The sequence below is a fragment of the Vanellus vanellus genome (genome assembly GCF_965231255.1).
Source record: "Vanellus vanellus genome assembly, chromosome: 1".
Taxonomy (NCBI): domain Eukaryota; kingdom Metazoa; phylum Chordata; class Aves; order Charadriiformes; family Charadriidae; genus Vanellus; species Vanellus vanellus.
The window spans coordinates 204048158-204068985 of NC_138905.1; the positions used below are offsets into that span (position 1 = coordinate 204048158).

The 20828-nt window shown below is 39.2% G+C and overlaps 1 protein-coding gene across 2 annotated transcripts in view; it reads right to left on the reverse strand.

The window, feature by feature from the left end:
• Positions 1-2182: 2182 nt before the first annotated feature.
• The window catches only part of DDX10 (DEAD-box helicase 10), a 197716-nt gene continuing 179070 nt past the window's right edge, over positions 2183-20828 (reverse strand). For both annotated transcript variants that reach the window (XM_082498870.1, XM_082498869.1), the window contains 2 exons: positions 11573-11706; positions 2183-2868 (listed from right to left, as the gene is read on the reverse strand). In XM_082498870.1, the coding sequence (XP_082354996.1) occupies positions 2679-2868; positions 11573-11706 (324 nt within the window). In that variant the 3' untranslated portion in view covers positions 2183-2678. The remainder of the gene's footprint in view (positions 2869-11572; positions 11707-20828) is intronic.

Genomic DNA, 20828 nt, shown 5'->3' on the forward strand with positions numbered 1-20828 from the left:
CTGGTTCTTTCTAGCACATGCAGCAGTTCCCAGTTCTTAGTTACACTCCTGGCACAGAGCATCTACCTTAAGCCCCTTCCCTCTGCTTTTTCACGTGGCTCCATTCTTGTGGGAGTTGCACCCAAGACAAACGCCTCCCCACAAGGACAGCTGTTTGAAGTAGGCGGACAAACTTTGTAAGGATTCAAGAAACAATGGCTCTATATCAGACAACACAAGTACATTAGAAGTCCACTATCCCAAAATACAAAAGAGCACTTGAAAAATTATTTTATGCAGACAATGAAAACATCACAGAAATAGAAGTGCGGCATAATCCAATATACATAATTTTGTAGTCTTACTGCTCAGTGGGCAAGAATACCTCTCTCCCATCCCAGCATAGGAATGGGAACATTCCAGTAAGAAATGGTAAATCTTTTGTTTGTTCTACTTACTCGTCCCCAACAAACTATGTTCAACCTTCTCAGAGCAAAGATTTGAGCTGAGACATCAGGTGATGTGTGAGACAACTGCTCACCACAAAGTACACTATGAATCTATGAATATACCACTACAAATACACCACTGTTTGTATTATCACCTACACCCAGCTGATCTCTGAATAGCTTTCTGCTGTTGGTGCTCCTCGCGCTGAAGAGTACCACCTTCCTCCAGGACCGCAGGAGCAGGACCTCTCTCATCCCAGTGCAGAGGTGTTTGTTGACACTGCTCATCACGTTCACTGCTGCTGTTCACACGATGGCACCCAAGCGCAGTCACAACCGCATCACATTGCATCCTTCTTCGTTAATTGATTCCTCAGCAATACTATTCCTAGATCACGGTATTTTCCAGGCCCGCTGTGGCACCGTAAACACCACCGCGCATCCGCTGCCAAGCAGGTCCCATCTTTCATGTTTAGCTGTTTGTGAAACTCAGTCATTTCTTCTCATTCCACAGTGTCAGGAAGGAGCAGATGGCAGATGTGCTCTGCCTATAATATTGTTTTTATGGTACCCTGCCTGCTGGCAGCACAGTGGAAGCAACATTTGGAGACAAGAATTTGCAGTATATTTTCAGTTTTGGGTGACTGAGCTAAAAGATAGCATGGGGTACAGGGAGAGGAAGAAAGGCTTGTACTGAATCGGTGCTGATACATTTCTGTAACATAAAAATGGAGAAAGTGATACAGAAAAAAAAAAAGGAATATTTACTTTAATGTGTTCTTCATATAGGTGATGGGAAGACCAAACAGATACAGCTTTTTGAGAAAACGTGTACTTTATGATTTGCTGAAGGGAAGCAATGGGGGAAAGCCCTCAGGCTTTCTACTTTCCCATATAAACTTCACTAAGACACAGGTCTGCTGAAAACAGACCATCATCACTTTACATGCCTGTTTGCTGTCAAAAAACTTGTGTCAGCAAACAAAACACTGGATTTTCCTGCTTTTCTTTGTTTCCTCACACAGCAGCCTTGCCTTTGCCTAGCTCATTTCAGAGATGTTGTAAAACTCTCAGCAGTTTTCATCATTCTCCATATTGCCTGCAAAAGTTTACCATGCTTTTTTCTGAACGATACGCAATATTCTCGAGGGAATAGTCAAGAATGAAAGCAAGAAGGCAGCGAATTTCGCTCATAGCTGGCATTTGGGTGCAAGCAAGAGAAAAAAATCTACTTAGATAACTAAGAATTTGGTATTGTATAAATATTTTGTTTTGTTTCAGAGAATGCCCGCTTCTTCCCTCCCCTGGGAAAGGAATCACATAGTGTATGTCTTGTTGCTGTTCATCAAGGTGCAGTGGTTCGGGGTAAGCACACACAACATCTGCAACAAACGGCCATGGTTTGATGGGATGAAACTTGAAAATATGCTCAAATATAAATTCATTTTTTTCATTGTATTTGCTCATAAAAAAAAAAAAAAAAGCAGCTCGCTTCCAGTAGTAAGTCTGCCACAAAATCTAACTTGTAACCAATTTTATCAGGCAGTGTTACACTACCTTTTTGTGGCATCACTATATTCTCATTCATATGGGATTCAAATGCAAGATTCAAAGTTTTAGCTTCTAAAAGTGGTTTTATGAATTGTCTAACACCAGTAACAGAATCAAAACAGAAATGATAACAGGAGGATAATAGAAATTATAATCATAACAGAAATGATAACACATGTTGAAAGAGACACCAAAAGTTTACATCAAGGATTTGGGAATGTTTATTAAATTTTTTTAAAAATATGTGCATGACACACATAAAAAATGCAGTTTATTTTTAAGTAATACCATTTGAACTGCCAACAGTATTTCTTCTTTAATAATTTTAGTACACATTTATTTTCTAAAATAATAAACCTGACATGGTCAAGATAGGAGCATCCTGTTTTTATTTGAAGCAAGATTAAAATAAAAAAAGATAATTGCTTCAAAACTTGGAGATTTAAAATTATGAATGTGTTACTGTAAAATGACATCTGGGAATTTAGGTTGTAAAGTTGGTTTAGAAAGCCTTATAAATCAAACTAAATATTGCCTATAATCTATAAGCCAATCTCAGGCAATCCCATTGCACATGGAACTCAAACTCATTTATCTCTGTCCACTGGTACCCAGCTGCCCAGCTGCCAAATTCATTTTGTGTAGACTACTGACAAAATTGTGGAGATGTCCCAGAAAAGAAAACGTGCAGAAAAATAATTAGTTGTGACTGTTGAGCAGATGTAGTACAAGCTCTTCATCCTCTGCCAGAGAAAGCCCAGTATCTAATGGCAAATAGGAGTCCTCCTCTTCGCTGAATTTTGCCTTCTTTCTTTTGTGTGGCATTTCTTCTGCCACGTTACTGTTGCTATAGCTTCTTTTCTTTCTTCCACTCCTCTCCTCAAGTTCACTGCAGAAACAAATCAATTAGTCTTTTTAACAACTGTGGTAATCAATATCATCTTGTAATCAAACAATTCATTTTAAACAAGGCAAATTTATGTCAAGATAAGAGCAAACAAAATTACAATTCAGAAGGGTGAAGCAATAGAAGCTGATGAACTCTGAATGTCTAAATTAGAACTGCTTTCAGACCGAGGTGATGGTGGATATTCTGCTGTCTTAATTGATTACAGTATATCAAGATATTGCTATCAGCCTTAGCTAATATTTGCTGGCATATAGAGTGACAGACAACTTGACAAAACTGATTTAGTGATATGTCAGTGGACCTTGACATGCATTCAAGATCTTGTCTAAAATAAATATGTGACAAAAATAAAAATATGAGAACTGTCATTTCATTGACAAATCTTACACTTGATACAGTTTTGATTTGGGTCCATCTCATTCAAGCCACTCTCTCCCCTTCTTTCAGAAGCTTTCCTTGGAAGCTATTAACCACCTCTTTGCCATGACAGGGAGAGAAAGACCCAAACCCAGTTATTTTCCCTGGTGAATTCCCATTTCTTCTGCTGCTTTTCTTCAGCCTTTAATGAACTGCCTTTCACAGCCTTCAATCTGGATAAACAGCTGTGTATCTGTTTTAATACTTTGATTTCTATCATACAACCACATGACAGCAACGGGAGGAAAGCCTAAGCTTTCATGTATCTTCATGTAGTTTTTGTCCATAACAGAAAATTTGCTACAGATCATCTTATTTAAGATTAAAATTATCTAATATAACGAAATCTATTCTAAGATATAATATCCATGCAACACGTTATAGAGTGCTCGCTGTCCTACGCTGTAGAGTAGATTTCACACCAAAAAAAGCAGAATGAAACCCCTCGCACCCCAACCCATTCTCTCCAAAGAAGTTAACGGAAACAAAACGGCATTCTCAGTTTTCCATGTTTATATTTTAAAGAATATAACAAAAATAAAAATGGAACTTCGAAGACTGAGTTTAGGCTTTTCTAAAATAGACGGTTAAATTCAGTTTTTCAATCAAAAGTTAGTAAATTTCTACCCAGAAAATTCAATTTATTTAAAAAAAAAAGTTTTAAGACTTCTTTTAATTGTCTTAGTTTTTATAATTGCTTAAGTGTAATGTTTGTGAAACGTTTCTTTCAGAAACATTGTTTAGAGACTTAACAACTAGAAACAGCAGTTATAACAAACTGCTCAAATAGGGGAATACCGTCCTTCAAACCAACATGGCACAGGAACTCACAGTCCCATTCAAATCACCTTCATCTGCCCACCTTGCTATTCCATTAATAGGACTAATTACAAGTATGCGAAAAAGCTGGTTTCATCACTCACAAGCAACCAGCAGAACCCAAACATTAACCCCAAAACATGGCAGTTTTCAAGAAGTTCCCGAACGCTCTCTGAGAGGGATCAGCAGCACAATGGTTCCTCCTCTTCCTGGCTCGTACACTGTGCTGTCTGGCCGCCTCTCCACTGAGACAAAGGAGTAACCAGAGATGTGATGGCCTTGCACTGGACTGCAGATGTGTGACCTGACTCCCTCCCTTGTCCATCTTCTTTCACAGAAGAACAGTGCCAACTCCTGCCTACTCATTACAGCACAGAGAGAGGAGGGAAAGCCTTTAAGAAACACTTCGCACTCCCCATAATTAAAACAAACAAGACACCCAACCTTTACGTTGTTCTTCCCTGCCTATCCAAAAGAAATACCCCATCTAGCGGAAGGTGTCCCTGCCCATGGCAGAAGAGTTGGACTAGAAGATTTTTTTGAAGGTCTCTTCCAACCCAAACCATTCTGTTTCTATGAATGGCTGATGGCCGTGCACCAAATACTTTTCCTAAAATTGGGACATTTCAAAGGATATAGCAACTTTGCCAGCTTTGAGCTGTCATTATTTTATCCTTTTCTGGGGAAAGAACTCTCTCTTTCTCTCTGTAGTTCTTAAGATATTCCATAAATGTTGAAGCTATACCGACAGTATACGAAAATACTCTAAAGCACTACGACTTCTCGCTTCTTCAAGTGGCCACTGTGGGTTTGGGCTAGAGTTTCATTGTGTTCGTTTTGATCAGGACAGAGTATGGAGATTCACTTTAAAAGCGTAAGGCTAAAACCTCATTAAGTAAAAGCATTTTAGCTTGCCTGCAAAAACGCCAATTATTTCCAGCATTTGAATGGACTCGGAAGCCCAGTTTGTATTCATAGTTGACTAATGCTTTACCTAGAACATTAGTTCAAAACATCTTAGCAATTAAAACAATGTGGAAATCTCGCAAGTTATGAAATAAAAGACTTGAAATACCTGTAATGATACTAATTTTTGGAGTTTCAGAGGCCCATAGGCCTAGATGCCTGTAAGGTGTAACATTTAAATATAAAGCATATTCTGAAGGAACGGTGAGATTTCTAATTTTTTCCACAAACACAAGCACATCAACACAATTACAATTAATTGTCATCATCAGCTTTTTGGGAAGATTATGCCGAGTCAAACTGTTTCGTATTATTACTGAGGGATCACAGTGCTTGATTAGTAGTGCATACTAAAGATGTATCTATACGTTAGCAGGTGTATTTTCACACCCTGAGCTGTAAGCTGGAGAGGTGAATAAGGAGGAATGTATAACAGAAGAAGCAGCAGCAGCAAAGCCACAGAGTGATGAAAAGAGCTAAAGGCTTGTGTTCTCATGACACACAAAAAGTAGAAGCAAAACGGTATTTGACAAAGGAAACTTAGGCAGGAAAGCAGAGTCATGTGGAACGTGCGAATAAGATGTTGATAATTTCGAGACGCAGAGAGAAGACAGACAATGCCTGTCCATAGAACGGTTTGGGTTGGAAGGCACCTTTAAAGATCAGCTAGTCCAACCCCCAATCCTATTCCTGCAGGATGGATTTTTACCAGCAGCGGTGTGGGTGGTGTGGAGAGGAGATGTACTAGTCTGGAGGTGTGGTCAGAGATGTAGCTTTTACAAAGGGCGAAAGTGGCAATTTTAAAAGGAAGCTGGAAAATCACCAGGAGAGATGTCTGGCATCATGATGCCAAGGGGTATCCTGTACTCCATCTGGGTGCTTCTCCTTAACTGTTTGGACAGAAAGGTCTTTGGAGGAGATGTAATAGGTGTAATTCTCAGGTGTGCATGTAAATGGGCTGAGCGTGTGAAAGCAGCTATATGGGGGGTGACTTCTGCACTTATTGTCAGATGAATTCTTCCTCGGTCTCCATTGACTGAAAGCTGTCAGCCCACCCTGCAGAGCCAATCGTTTTAGTTTTGGTCACTTCCCATAGACATAGATGGTCCCTTATGCCTCACAAACGTACAAACTGATGCACTACCAGCTGGCATCCACAAATAGGTGAAACAAAATAAAGTTATTCTAAGGTGAACTATTTTCTAACAGAAAAATGCAGTTAGAAAGCAACCCCACAATTCAGATCCAAATCAAAGCCAGTGCATCTCTTAATCTTCTATTTATAACACTTAGAAAGCGGCACGTGCAGCTGGATTACAATTCCTTCCTTTTACCATCTGGTGCAATTTAGCTTTCCAGCCGCCTGAGCGACCCACGCGGTCTGAAGCTGCCTGATGGAAGGATTTACTGGGAGGGGCTGTGTTCACACGGGCAGGGAGGTACTAACAGCTATCTCATCAACAGGCACAGTAATTTCTGTGGTCACTGTTTGCACAGCTGCAACAACAAAAGAAGGCAGTATCATTTGGTAGGTAATGTTTATTACTCGAGCACTAAAGCACGGTTTATGAATCCTGTTCCTTAAGTAAATGCCAGCATGTTATGAATGGCATCTGGGAAACAGGGGAATCTAACTAGGACCTTAATAGCTATACACCGAGAAACTCTCCTAATTTAACTACTAAAAAATAATGTCACAAGAGTGTTTTAAGTTGATACCAGGAAAAAATAGAAAGCTTTTAATTGTTAGTATTTAACTCACTTCTGGGCTTCGAGGTATGTCTTAACAAGCTGTAAGACTTAGATTTGAAGTGCTTGAGAGTCAGCCATTTGAAATGTGCGGCCACACAGCCAAGTTGCTGCTGTTTAAACGTGGTACTGCTTCAGTTAACATTTATCAGAGCTCGCTTTGGAGACCAGGTTTACCAGCACTGCCCTGGAAACAAACCGCCCTTGCCGCTGAATTGCAGGCCATGAGTCAAGCTTCCAGGCTGCCATATAGAGCGCACGAGCTCTTTCCCAAAGAAATGTACAGGAATAATGAATGAATCTGCTAATAAAATACAGTTCAGAAAAGTTAAGAGTAATTTATCCCATAAATATTGGCATTTTGCTAATCAAACATGCTGTGCCACAAACCTTTTTCCACATAATAAATTTTAATTCACAAGGCCATGGCAGCAATCCTAATGAAGATTAATTACTGCAGTCCCTTCCATGAAGCCCAGTGCAGCTTCTTTCTTACTTGCTGTCAGAATGCTACAGCGCATAGAAATGGTAATGAAAATATATTGTGTTGTGTTACTTCCCTTACTGGCCATTCCACTGATGTAAATCAAAACAGCTCTAAAACTAGATTTATAAAAAACAATTGCAGGAAAAGGGATGAATAATCTACTTGTAATGAAACACCAGTGTAATGGTGTACTAAAAGCAAAAGACAAGTCTGTCTTGGAGCTGAAGTACCATAATCTGGAAGAAGAAAAAACAAAATATTGAAATGGAAATCAGACCAATAAGCGAGTATGCTTAATATTTCTTACCATTGCTTGGGAAGTATACAGAAGATTTGACAGGAAAAAGCACTCAAACCGACCACCAACATCTTGCTTCTGCTCTGAGGTCACCTTTACTTTCTAAAGACTCTAGTGGACAGACTCCAGCAGCAGACTTGAATCAGATGTCTGAAGCACTCTTCTTCCCTGTTCCCATCACAGAGATTGCTGACCATAAAGCAGCAGTACCTGACCCAGGCCTGGACCACTGGAGGTTCCGTTCAGTGTATTTGGGCTAAGAAATTTTGGCTTATCTTTATACACCAGTCTGAAAACTGAAATCATTCAGGGGTTGATTCTCATATGGATTTAATATCACTGCTCTGGGTTGAAAATGCTCCAGCTGCAGGTGACCACGGCTTCAGTGAAACTATTTTCATCTGCTGTACGTCCCTCTGTCAGAGGCTTAACCTCCTCTGAAATGTGATGCTGCCTTTGGAGATGCTGCTAACCACCTACCTAACCCTGCATCCATTCACTCCTCCTCAGCTTCATCTGACAATGACTTCTTCAAATCTGTTCCTCTCCTTTTCTTTTGTGTGACCACCATCATCCTCCAATACTTGATAGTTAATTTCTGAACTGCACAGTTTCAGTAAATACTTTCTCCTTCATTCATGCAGACACTTGCTGATGACATACTAATTTTTTTTTTTTTTTTAAAAGGTAATTTCTGTAGCTAACAAGTTCACAGGAAGGCTCTAGTCTGACCCGCACAGCATAGGGTACCAAATTTCACTAGGCAGGTCTATTTCATATAGTGATCATAGAGTGTAACTATTACAAAGACTTTCATGGCATAAGAATATCAATCACATCTCTATCAACAGCAGTCCAATGTCTCAATGTCCAGTTCCGCCGCTAAACAGCATGATCAAGCCCTTAAACAGAGATCTTTTACAATGTCTGTCTTACAGTGCTTTTCTGGCCATCACAACATTAAGTTCTGGCCTTCACAAAGTCACTGATATGACATGAACAATACATATTAGAGGGAGCACCATGATTTGCAGATGAATCACCTCAAAAGAATGTAAAGTTGACCGCACCAAGAATCACAGAAAACTTACCAGGCCAACATCATCATCCTGGTAGAGGAAGAAGGAAGGTATAATGAACTGCAATTTGCCCATAATTTTCATAAATAAAGGAAGCTACACAACCAAGCAGCCCTGACTGCTGACTTGCACACCTGTCAGCTGGCGACCAGCCATAAAATCACAAACAAAACAGTACCAGAACTAAGACATTTCTCCTTTTCCCTCATGTCCAAGATCTTTTCCATGCTGATCTAAAAGTTAATGTGATCAGTCACATCTATTAAAGATTTAAAGAAGGTAATGATGAGGTCAATCGTAACTTTGTTCTTCCTCAACATTTTTATTTAAAGAGTTGGAGGGATTAGAAATATCAGAAACTCAATTTGACTGCAAAATGAATATTTAAGGAATCCAGCTGCTTTTCTCCCACCCTATTCGGTACACTGAAATTTTTCACCTCATTAACAATTTACATTGATAGCCTTAAACCAAATATGATGAATGTTGCTAGATATACAAAAATTAATCTCATATTACATGCTTGGAGTCATTAATTACTCTGCTTGTAGAGGTACAGCTGTAAGCGAATTTTATTCAAAGGCAAATTTAACTCCTGATTTGTATAGTTCCCCCAATTTAAAAAAAAATGCCGGGGGGAGGGAGGAAAGATTAACAATGTTTTTCACTTCTTAAACGATGGACAGATGGTCTATTTTTAAAGAATGTCAAAGGAAGATAGCCTAGGCCTCACATACTTGCTTTGAATTATCCCTTTTAGAAGCACTTTTTTTCCTTTTAAAGCAAGTAGCAGCTAGTGTAGCCCAACATATTTCTATTTTAATCCAACACTGAGCAAAATCTCTGAATTTTGGAAATACAACCAGAATAGAGTTGTAATTTCTAATCTCAAAGCCTAATTTCACTATGAGCTACTCTCAGGTGATTTGTTTTTGTTAAAATCATTAGTCAATATTTCCCAGCCCCAAGAGCAACTCATCATACAATTCAATGAAAGCTCTAGAGAGGTGCACAAGTGTTGATTTAACAGAAACCCCTCCTTCCCACTGGCATCAAGATTTCTTGCCTGTACTCATGTTTATTCCTCTTGACCCACCAGATCCCCTTCATTGTCACTCCTCCTTTCATGAATACATCCCCTCCACCTCTTTCCTCCTTCATGCAAAATCAATAGCACTTCTCCATGGCCTTACGCTCACCATCAGCCTTTTCAGCTACCACTTTCCTTTACGCATAGGTTTATTGGTCATTCAAATTCTCTTCCTCTTCTTCATTTCCTCTTTTTCCAGCCCTAAATTTATTTCTTTCACTGCATCTTCCTTTTTATGTTGGGCCTCTGCTTTCCCATCAAAATACGCTGGGACATTGCCCAGAAGAGCTCTAGTAGGCACTATCCAAAGTAACAGCAGTTGTGGACAATATAGACAATCATGTGCCAGTACTTAAGCCCGCACCCTGGCCAAATCCATTTAGCCTGTAAAGACATGACTGATGTTCCCTAGGATGGCCAAAGCCAGCTGGGGATTAACCACCACATGCTGTGCTGCACACTGGAGCCACCAATGGCTCTTAATTCTGACACACTCCTTTCAGGCACTCCTAGAAATGTAATTTTGTCCTGGACCCTGTCATCTTCCAAATCTATCTATTGACACGTTGTTGCCCGCTGCTCTTGCTGTTCTTATTGATGTTTTACACAGCGTTTTCATTCATATTACATGGAGTGGAGATATAGAATCAGCTTAGGGAAGTAAAAGACCAGAAGGAACTCTAATTGACTTATAGTTCTTCCTCCCCCTTGTGCAAAGAAGGAGCAGTTTCCCACTGCTCAGAAAAAGCAATGCATTTCCACCATCCTTGTAAGTTCTACTGACCAATACACTGGTGAACGGGCTACAGGGGACACGGTCACCAGCATGTTAACTTAGGGCTATCGGGTCCTTAAACCCATGTCCCAACACCCAGTCCTATATACTGCCCCCACACATGCAGTGACACAGGGCTAGGGACAACCTAGCCACTAAGATTTAGCTGATTCAGACATGAAAACCAAGAGATTTACAAACCTAGACAAAATAAAGAACTATACTCTCATTTAAGTAGCAAGATCGTGTTTCTGAATCTGTTACACAATAGGCTATTTGTCAGAAACACACAGATGGACTTCTTGTTGCAGTGAAGCCAATGACAAAAACCACACAGGACTTCATGCAGTATCCCTCCATCTTCCTGCAGCATGTGCTGAAGAATGCAGTATGTTGCTATCAACTACAGATCCTCATCCCCACCCCATGCTTTTCTGTTAAACTACAAGAAACAAAATCTATTTCATATAATTAAAAACACTGTTTTAATTAAGAAGAAAAGTTTAACACTATAAATTTTATTCTATATCTACTTCTAACTCAGATTCTACTTCATTTGTAGTATTGAAGTATCTGAGCAACACGGAATCATAAAACTTAAGTTTCACTCTGCACAAATTTATTTAATACAGTACAGGTACAGAGGGCTCATCCAAATCCTCAAATGACTTCAACATTTTTCCTTTCAAACAGAACCAGTAATATGACAGTAGAGAAATGTATTTCTGAAACACATGAAACCTCCAGGGAATTAGTCAAGATTTTTGCATGTGTAACAGTCTCACCAAGATCCCTTCAACACTGACTCAAAAGTCTTTCTCATACAGGTTCACAAAAGAAAATAACAGCCGTTAGCACAGACTTCTGTTCAGCACCTATCTCACAAACAAACTTAAATACTAAGTCTCGGGAGCAAGGGGATAACTGTAAAATGAGTTTGTAACAAAACAGTTTCTAAAAAAACATGAACATTTCAAAATGAACATGGAAGATGTGTACGTACCTATAGCTGTCTTCACTTTCTGAATCCTGCTCTTCATCAGAATCTTTGTATTTATCAGGATCTGGAAGAGTGCTTGGATCAAACTCTTCTTCACTTCCACTGTGAGCAAGAAAGGCCACTGTTTCCTCTTCAGCCTGCCAGGTGAAAGACGGAGAGTTACAAGACAAGCAAACAAGCCCATGTTACTTGCCCATTACATTATGCTACGCCCCATTAATAGGGGTGCCATAACAAAACCCATTGCCCTCAACTGCAGTCAAAGGCCATCGCTATTACAGCCGGGAAAACAGAATCATTTCTGTCATCATCAGTGCTCTCCTCCAAGGCTGTTTGTTACAGGTTGAAGAAATATTATTCAAAAAGAAAGGACAAGGATTTACATTCAAATTCTACCTTCCCAGTATTATCATCTTAAATCTACCAAATCTAAGCGAGATTTGGGCAGCAACTAATCAACAGTCATCTGAGAGCAAGTGTTTAAGTAATATGAAGCTTTACTGTCTCTCAGAAACACACTGGCAAAGAGATATGAACTTGTGGACACATTATTCCCTGCTGTAAGGCGTATTTCATGAAATACTCTGATTTAAAACTCATCCGGGTGTCCTTGTAGTTAAAAACCAAAATGCTGCTAAAGCTGAATTAACTGCTCTAAGGAAGCTTCAGCCATCCACCATAAATGATGCATGTTCTTCAGGCTTCCTCCCAGACCCCCTCATGTCCCCTCTGGCCCCGACGTGTCAGGACGGGCTGCTGGCATTGGCAAGTTTTCCCAGGGTGTGGGAATGCCTCACTAATTCCATAACAAACAGAGCACAGAAGATGCTGCTCCATAAAAGTCTACAATAAAGCTGACTGCTTTTGCAGATCCAGGTTCTGCTCCACGCAGTACTGAACTGATGGTACCACTTTTGCAAATTTTTGCCAACGGGCATGAAGAAAGCAGGCGGACTGGAGGGCATATGCAATTGTATACGCACACAAAAATACAAACAAAAAGCTTACAGGCGTTTCTAAGCTCCGTGAACCCTAGACCCATACATATTTAGGCTGGAAAGCAAAAACCAATGCAAAGAAACTATAGTTAAAGACATAGCTACCTTTTGTTTATATAGCTAATCAACATTCACACAGCTGAGTTTCCAAAACAGTACTCATTTAAATGATCCTTCATTCTACAAATAACTTCACATCATTAAATATTTAAAGTTCATTTTTGTTCTCATTTCTCACCTTTCCCATCTATCACCAGGTTTTAAAAGAACTCTATCCTTATATGCACACACCTCACCACAATAAAAATAAATTTAAAAAAAAAAAAAAAAAAAAAACATACCAAAGGTCCCTTTTATATCTGCATGGAGAGTGAGTGAAAGGCAATGAGCTGGTAAAAGGGTAAGATTAGTCACCACTGCAAGAATCCCTCATTGCTTGTCCAGTGACGCTTCTGAAGTGCACTGACAGCCAGCAGAAAAAAAGGGATAAAAACCAGATTTGCAATCAAAGCAGAAGAAAAAGATACTAAGCATGCATTTTGTTCTTGACTATTTTGAAACACTAGTAAAAGTAACTGTATAGTTGGGCATATAAAATCACTAAAAGCATCGTCAGACTCAGCAGCACTGTAAACTGCCTAAGGTAATATAACCACTGACTGAAAAGCACATTGATTACCAGGAACTTCAGGTGCTACCTCACAACAAAATTGGTTTTGTTTTTATGCTTTTTGCTTACAAAAAATATCTTCCAGCTCATCTTTTAGTACAATATTACAGAGCATTACTAACTCACCAGAAAACTATTTCGAAGGTCACCTTTTGGATTTCCATATTTGAAAAGCATTCTGCATTAAATTATAGTTTATTTCAATTTCTTTAAGCATTAAATATTTGCTTTTTACTTCTCCCTCCCATTGCATCTATTCTTTCAATACAACTGCTGCATACTGATTATATACTTTAAAAAAAAAGAGAATTAGTATTCAAAGCTGTTGTATGGAACAAAGTATTTTTTAATATGTATGTGCGACACCGTGCAACAGAGTTCTGTAATACTGACATTTATTGGCAGTCATGTTTTAAGACTTGGGCTGTTCATTCATATTCTCAGTTATGTCAGTAAAATGTTGAGACTGCATTGTTTCCTAAGTTTTGTCATTTATATATGCACACATAAGACAATTACACATACACAGATGAAACCTTCACTTTCATTACACATTCATATTCATTTTTTCCAGCAGAAAATTTGCAGAGATATGTTCAAGGTAATGCTTACTATAACAAAAGAAATAATTGGAAAAGATGCCTCTTTAATTCATCAGGAATCATGAGGTCATATTTATTATAAGTACCACCAGTTACATATTCATTAAAATATTCATAAGACCCTGAAATTGTTAAGAACTTGAACATGAACATTTATCATCCAGAGCTGAACAACAGAAACTCATTATTTTTCCCTTCTTGCTTCCAATTTATATCAGCCAGTCAGGAAGAAGAAATCTTGTGACTTAACTTCACATTACTCACCACAAGAGCTGGAGAAAAAAACATAAAATCTTGGTTCAAGGTAACACTTGTACAAGTTCTTCAGATACAAATAGGACACAATTTACAGACTCAGGATTAGATCCTTCCTAAGGCAAACACTATCAAAGAAGAGATTAACTGAAGAACGGATTTTGACCACCTGTACTTTACGTCTAAGGTTAGCAGCAACGTGCTTTGGAGTGTGTATTTATTACAAAGTTCAACTGTGGAAGGAAACCCATTCAGACATCAAATCAGGCCGGTCAGGAGAGCAAAGCTATTACCACTGAATCCTGTTATTTTCATTGTGCTCAGGGGTGACAAGCTCTCTTTTTTTATACCAGATTGGCCCATGTATTTTGCAATCTAGTTCCATAGAAACTTTGCACAAAGACTTTCAGTTTGAACATGGCATTGAGATGAAAACATTTCTGCATTCATGTAGTCTCCTTCTGAGGTATAAGGAGATTCTTCTTAAGCAAACTCAACATTTCAGAAAAATTCAGCAAAATTCCTGCATTGGAAGTTTTGGAAACCTTGTCGCCTTCTACCTTCCACACTCTACCAAGTCAACAACGATCACTACCTTACTGTAGTCATTTTGGAAAGACGCACCAGATGAGGCAAACAGGGCAGGGTCCTCTAAAGCTTTTGCCCTGCTTCTCCACAGAATAGCTCCAATTCAACTGCTGGTTGTCTTTGTTAAAAGACAATGACAACTTTCTCTCTTTGTAAAGAAGGCTGAACGGCTGGTGGAGCTCAGGTAAGCCTGTTAGGCAGGCTAAGAGAAGCTTAGGATGAAGAAATTGATGTACCTTTTTAAGAAAACAGGCACTCAAGGGACTCAACTGTTCAAAATAGCAGAAAGATGTCTCATTTCTACCAGGCATTAGGCACTCAGGTGAAAATTATCTATTACTACCAGATAAAAAAAGAGAAATTAAAAACCATACCATGAAAACCTCCACATGCAGAAAAAATGCTGTATTTTTCCAAGATTTAATTTATAGAATACGTATTTATTATGGTATTTAATAGTGTCTTTTTTTTTAATCCAATTGAATTGTCTGGAGTTGCAATTTATGCGTTCAACCCTTTAACCAATTTATCAGTTCCCAGCAACCAGGTTGAAGGAGGAGAAATAATTGTTTTGGCACAATCAGTTCTGTCCATAGTACTTTATAAAGCACAGTGGAGGAATATTTCTCATCAGCTAAAACCAACACCTTTAAGGTTTGTTTAGAAGTTGATCAGACTTGATTTGAGTCCATCAACAGTCATACAATATTCAGTTCCTTTTGAGCTATGCCACTGTTTAGCTTTTGCTAATAATATGGCCTCTCCCAGTAAGTGGTGTTTGTGGTTTTAATGCTAAGAAAAGGTAAGCTTTAAAAGACTGCTAGGAGGTTACCCTACACAAGTACACAACTTTTAAAAATTTAGCATATTACAGCTCATATAAAAGGATATTTAAAAATATAATCCTTTTCATGATCTGACAGCATTCCAAATTTTATTAATTTTCATCTTTTTGAAAATTATTTTTCAGATAAAAACGACAGCTGTTTCTGCATCACGTTTATGACGGAAGACATTCACAGAGAGGTTTTGTAGCATTTCCTTTAAAACATCTTACTCTGGATTCACCTGACAGCCTCGCAGTTTTGTTCTTTTTTTTTTTTTTTTTCATAGCCTGTACCCCCAACCCACACCACTGTGTCCCCAGCTGATGCGTGGCTGCTCTGATATTCCATCATCTACATTGCCCCAGAGGAACACAGCTATTCTGGCAGTTCACAAATAGAAATACAGCCTTTGATGTAGCTGGGGTGTTTGATCCAACAGTTGCTTTGAAGATCAAGACCAAAGCGTTAACGATACTGAAAACTGACTGGGAGCCAGTGGAGTGAACCAAGTGCTGATCTGACATACAAAGAGGTGCCTAAACCATGCCAAAACTGGACACAACTACACTCCACATCATCTAACACTCATCGATAGCCTTCAAATCCAAACACTTAAAGCATCATTTTCACTGAGGGAGGGATCCTGCAAGCTAAGAGAGGAAAGGCCACCTTTCGACCACATTTCTAAAACACATGCAGTGGTGTTTAAGGTTAACCTTCGTGAACTGTGACCAAGTCACATGAGCTTTCTTCCTGTTGTCTACCCTTTGTCATCTGCATCATTGAACATTAATTTTAAAAGGTGACATACACGTCCATTCCACAATTGGTTTTGCCATTCCTCCTATGCTTGTTTCTTCTTATGGATAAGTAGGAAGTGATATACAAAAGGGTGGGAAGGGCGGAGAACAAGTTGTTGTGGCAGGACTTTCTGTTCTCTTGGTTTGAAGCACACAGATGCGTTCGAGGCACACCACAGAAAGAAGATAAAGTGGACACAAAGAGGGTCAACTGTTTCTGAAGGACTGGCCAAGTTCCATGGGTCTGGCCAGAAGAGCTGGTAACCAAAAACCAGAGAAACCAAGGCTGCAGGTTAGTCAGACAGTCTTTGCACTAAGATGATCTAACTGATCTGCAGGCTCCAGGAGGAGTTAGCCATAGCTCCTGGTTTTCACATCACTTTAGAGAATATCTTTCTTGGTTTTCAGTAAAAGGGACAGATAACTCTTAGCTTAATCTTCAAATCATTCAGCCGTCCCAATCACCAGCAGTCACACCAAGGTTCGATTTCATCCAGTCAGTCATTTATTTCTTTTTAAGCAATCTGACATTGTAAGTAATACAATTAGCCTAGTTTAGGCAGCAGAATCTTGCTTTCACCAGTGGCCTCAAATAATGCACATGAAAATATGTAATTTTCTTTCCTGGCATTCCTAAATACCCACATTTTATGCTCAGTGAATGGGTAAGCCTATGTTCCAAACTAGCACACACTGGTGCATATATACTGACATTCAAATCTTTGTTGTGTAACTACAGCAAAGCAATTTGCGCTGGAAATGGCTCCTGCCACAAGCACAGTTCAGAACCACTGAAAAGGCAAAAATTACAGAAGTTTCCACACATCTACTTCTGGCTTTTTTATATTAGTAAATATAATAGTAGTAAGATCACGTTTTTTCCGTAGACTTGATCTCTAAAAAGTACTTATAGTCCATACCAGAATTTTATTTTATTTTTCCCAGGTTAGAAGCAACCTTAAAGGTCATCTAGTTCCACCCTCCCTGCAATGGGCAGGGATACCTCCCACTAGACCAGGTTGCTCAAAGCCCCATCCAGCCTGGTCTTGAACTCCTCCAGGGATGGGGCATCCACAGCTTCCCTGGGCAATTTGTTCCAGTGCCTCACCACGCTCAGAGTGATTTTTTTTTTCCCTAATATCTAATCTAAATCTACCCTCTTCTGGTTTGAAGCCATTACCCCTCGTCCTATCACTACATGCACTTGTAAAAAGTCCCCCTCCGTGACTTAATAGCAACATAATGGATGCATAGAAAGGAAGAAAATAGAATTTGGTAAATTTACAAACTCATCTACTTCAAAATGAAATGCTGAAACTTCTAACTCTACTCAAAGACTTTTTTTTTTAATGTATTTGCTTTTACCTGTATTTGAATTATAATGGGTACGTCTCACAAATGGACCTTATGCTTTTCATTTTTTTATTTGGTCTTATAAGACCTATGTGGAACACTTATTGCAAAGACAAGATTCTTCAAGTTGTTACTAGCCACAATTATCAATGTGATTTTTACAAAAGCGTAGACTAATATAATTCTGGTGGGAAAGGTCAGGACAAAACAACTATACTGTTAACACAATTCATGTTACAGACATGAAAATACAACTTAAAGAAAACAAAGTTACTAGGTGGGTAGCACCAGAAGCAAAATGCACACTGGAATATACGAAATTTTGGCAAGCAGAAGGGTTTAACCTACTGCATGTAGTCTTGATTTTAGAGACTGCTTGTACACAGCTTTCACAGGAGGGCTAATAGTTCCGGCAGAACGAAATAGGGGCACAAGCACACCGTTGGTTTATTTGCCATAACAGATCAAACCTAGGCTCTTTAATATCATAAACAAAGTCTCTGGCATTTGAGTTAACATAGTAGTAGCTTCATCTCCGGCAAAGTATAAAGGTTCCCGCACCTGCCTTGCCACCAGCTAGACAGAGATGCTACCACGCACACTAAATCTCTGTCTGAAACAAAAGCATTTAATAATGCAAAGGCCTCAAACCAGAAAAGTCTAAGCAATTTTTCTTTTGACCTCTTTCTAATGCCAGGTTGTCTGGTATCATTTTGCTTGCAAGTAAGCAAGTAGTACAGGGGGGGGGAAAAAAAAAAAAAAAAAAGGTTGTTTTTTTTCCACTGTGCCTTATAAAAAGAAATGAGTAAAAAAGTCTGGGAGAATTAAACACACCAACAGATGTGTGCAAAAATCTAAGGCCCTCTCAAAAAACCCAGAAAACCCCAATGCGGAACACTGTTTTTGAATTTATGTTCTCCACATATGGAGACTTGGACCTTCTCTTTACACTCCCTCTTTTCCTCCACTTCTAGGTTCACAGCAGTCATGGCTGTCCACTCAAATATAGAAAGTAATTCTCCAAAGTAGTCTCTGTGTTCAAACATTTCAACACGTCAGTCTTCTCCAGGGAACCTCAGCACACGTCCACGGAGACAACGCCTACACAAGAGAATTTTCTCTGTATCGTTTTCTAGCACTTTTGAACAAGCCTGAAGGAGCTGCATCCTCTGCCGTGATGCAGCAGAGGTGTCCCACCACCACTCACAGCAGAGACTGGGAGCAGAGACCACTCTTTGCTTAGTGACTGGTGTGTTTTTCAAGGATGAACAGATCAACAGCAGCACTGACATGAAATAATCAGAATGGAGACCTTCTAAGTCACGTAATTCTGTAAATTGGTTAGTTCTGCTCTTTTTCTCGTAATAACTGATTTGTATTCAGTACACAAGAAACAGCAACACTTGCATTAAGCACTTGTCCTACAACAAGACTTTCATGTTTTCACTGTCACACACTCTAAATGCTTGTACAGAATACATAGGTAAAGTAGCATATTTACAGGGAGAAAAATATGAATCAAATTAATTCCTCGCAGCGAAAGTTATTTTAACGGCTACTGGTGCTTCTACATACAGAACTGAGGGAAAGAAGCCCAGAAGTAGCGTTGCTGCTCACGGCACTGACTCAACTGCTTGCTGTAAGACCTTGTCTGCCTTCATTCAGGATCTATTTATCAGCAGCAAGAGATTCACATTTGTTCAAATACACAAACAAATAACCAGTAAATCAGAGAGTGCCTGACTGATGCTGCACGCTTGCAGGGTCATTTATTATGAACTTTTTTTGTTGTTGCCAAATCCACCTTCCCAAGACATGAATCCTTTCCTACAAAATTTTGCAAAAGACAACTCCTGGCCAAAAGACCATAAGGGTTAAGTAGAAGACATGAGAACAGATGAATCCAGCCTGATGAAGGACAAGGAAGCAAGCTGCCAGGAGAAGATTATGAGCAATGGGCATGACCCAGCAGGTGACCTGCCCTCTCGTATTTCCACAGGCATTGCTGCAAAGGGGATCCTGGATGAAGAAATTGAAAAAGCTTCGGAGGCAAACTGGCAGCCATCCACCAGCAGCTTTTGTTAAGTGGGAGGAAAAGCTGAGGCCAAAAAAAATATCAAGGTGGTGTTTGAAAAATAAGCCAAGTGGGCAATAACTGATGAGAACTTAGCTCTTGATAGCAATTGACAGATGAGAGGCCATGAAGAGTGCTGAAAGTTAAGGGCCTGTGGAGACACATGAAGAGATAACTTTGCAGCAGCATTTTGAACAGATACTAATGGAGCAAAATGGCATTCATAAAGAAAGGCAGAGAAGACACTGCAGAAGTCAAGACAGAAAATCATAATATCCCTTGATAACAATTTTAGCTACATGAACGAATAGGAAAGGCATGTCTTAGCAATGCCAAGCAGGAAGAACGAGAAAGATTCATATGAGGCAAGATCTTTTAGACCAACTAATTGAAAGAAAACAGAATTTTTCAAGTCTAAAATAGCATAAAGCAACTTCAAAGCAAAAAAAAAAAAAAAAACCAACACCCAAATTAAGAATAACTGCTGAGAGCTGGTGTTACTCGGTGAATTGAGATAAAACGTAACATCGTGTGTGCAATAGGGTTGGAGAATATTAGTACGGGGAGAAGCTATAGAAGAGTTCTCTTCAGGAAACAGAGAGCACGTAATTTGTCATCTGTGGAAAATGAAGGGACAAAAGGAGGATTAAGAAAGATTTAGATAAGGACCAGAAAGTGACCACGGCAATACCAAGGCATAGGCTAAAATGACAGATAGTGGTGATACTCAGTGACTGTGAAAGAAGATAGCAAAGAAGGTTGAACTTTTTTCTTCAGAATTGCCTAATCCATGAAATGTCAGCTGAGATTTTAATTTGGACAGAAAGGTAGAGCTGGAAAGACTGAGATAAGACTCATTAGTACAGACATGAATTTGTATTCATGGACAGGATTTCTCCACAGATAAGAGGAGGAAAAAAGCAAAAGGCAGAGCTGTGCAAAATGTTGTCACAGAAGGAGAGTGAAGACTACAAGATTCCTGAAATTATGAAGGAGGATCTACTAGAGAAGACAGACACCAGAACAGAGCGTGGTCACATCTGCAAACCGCCTAAAAATTGGAACAGATATAGAAAGGTCAAGTGAATGACC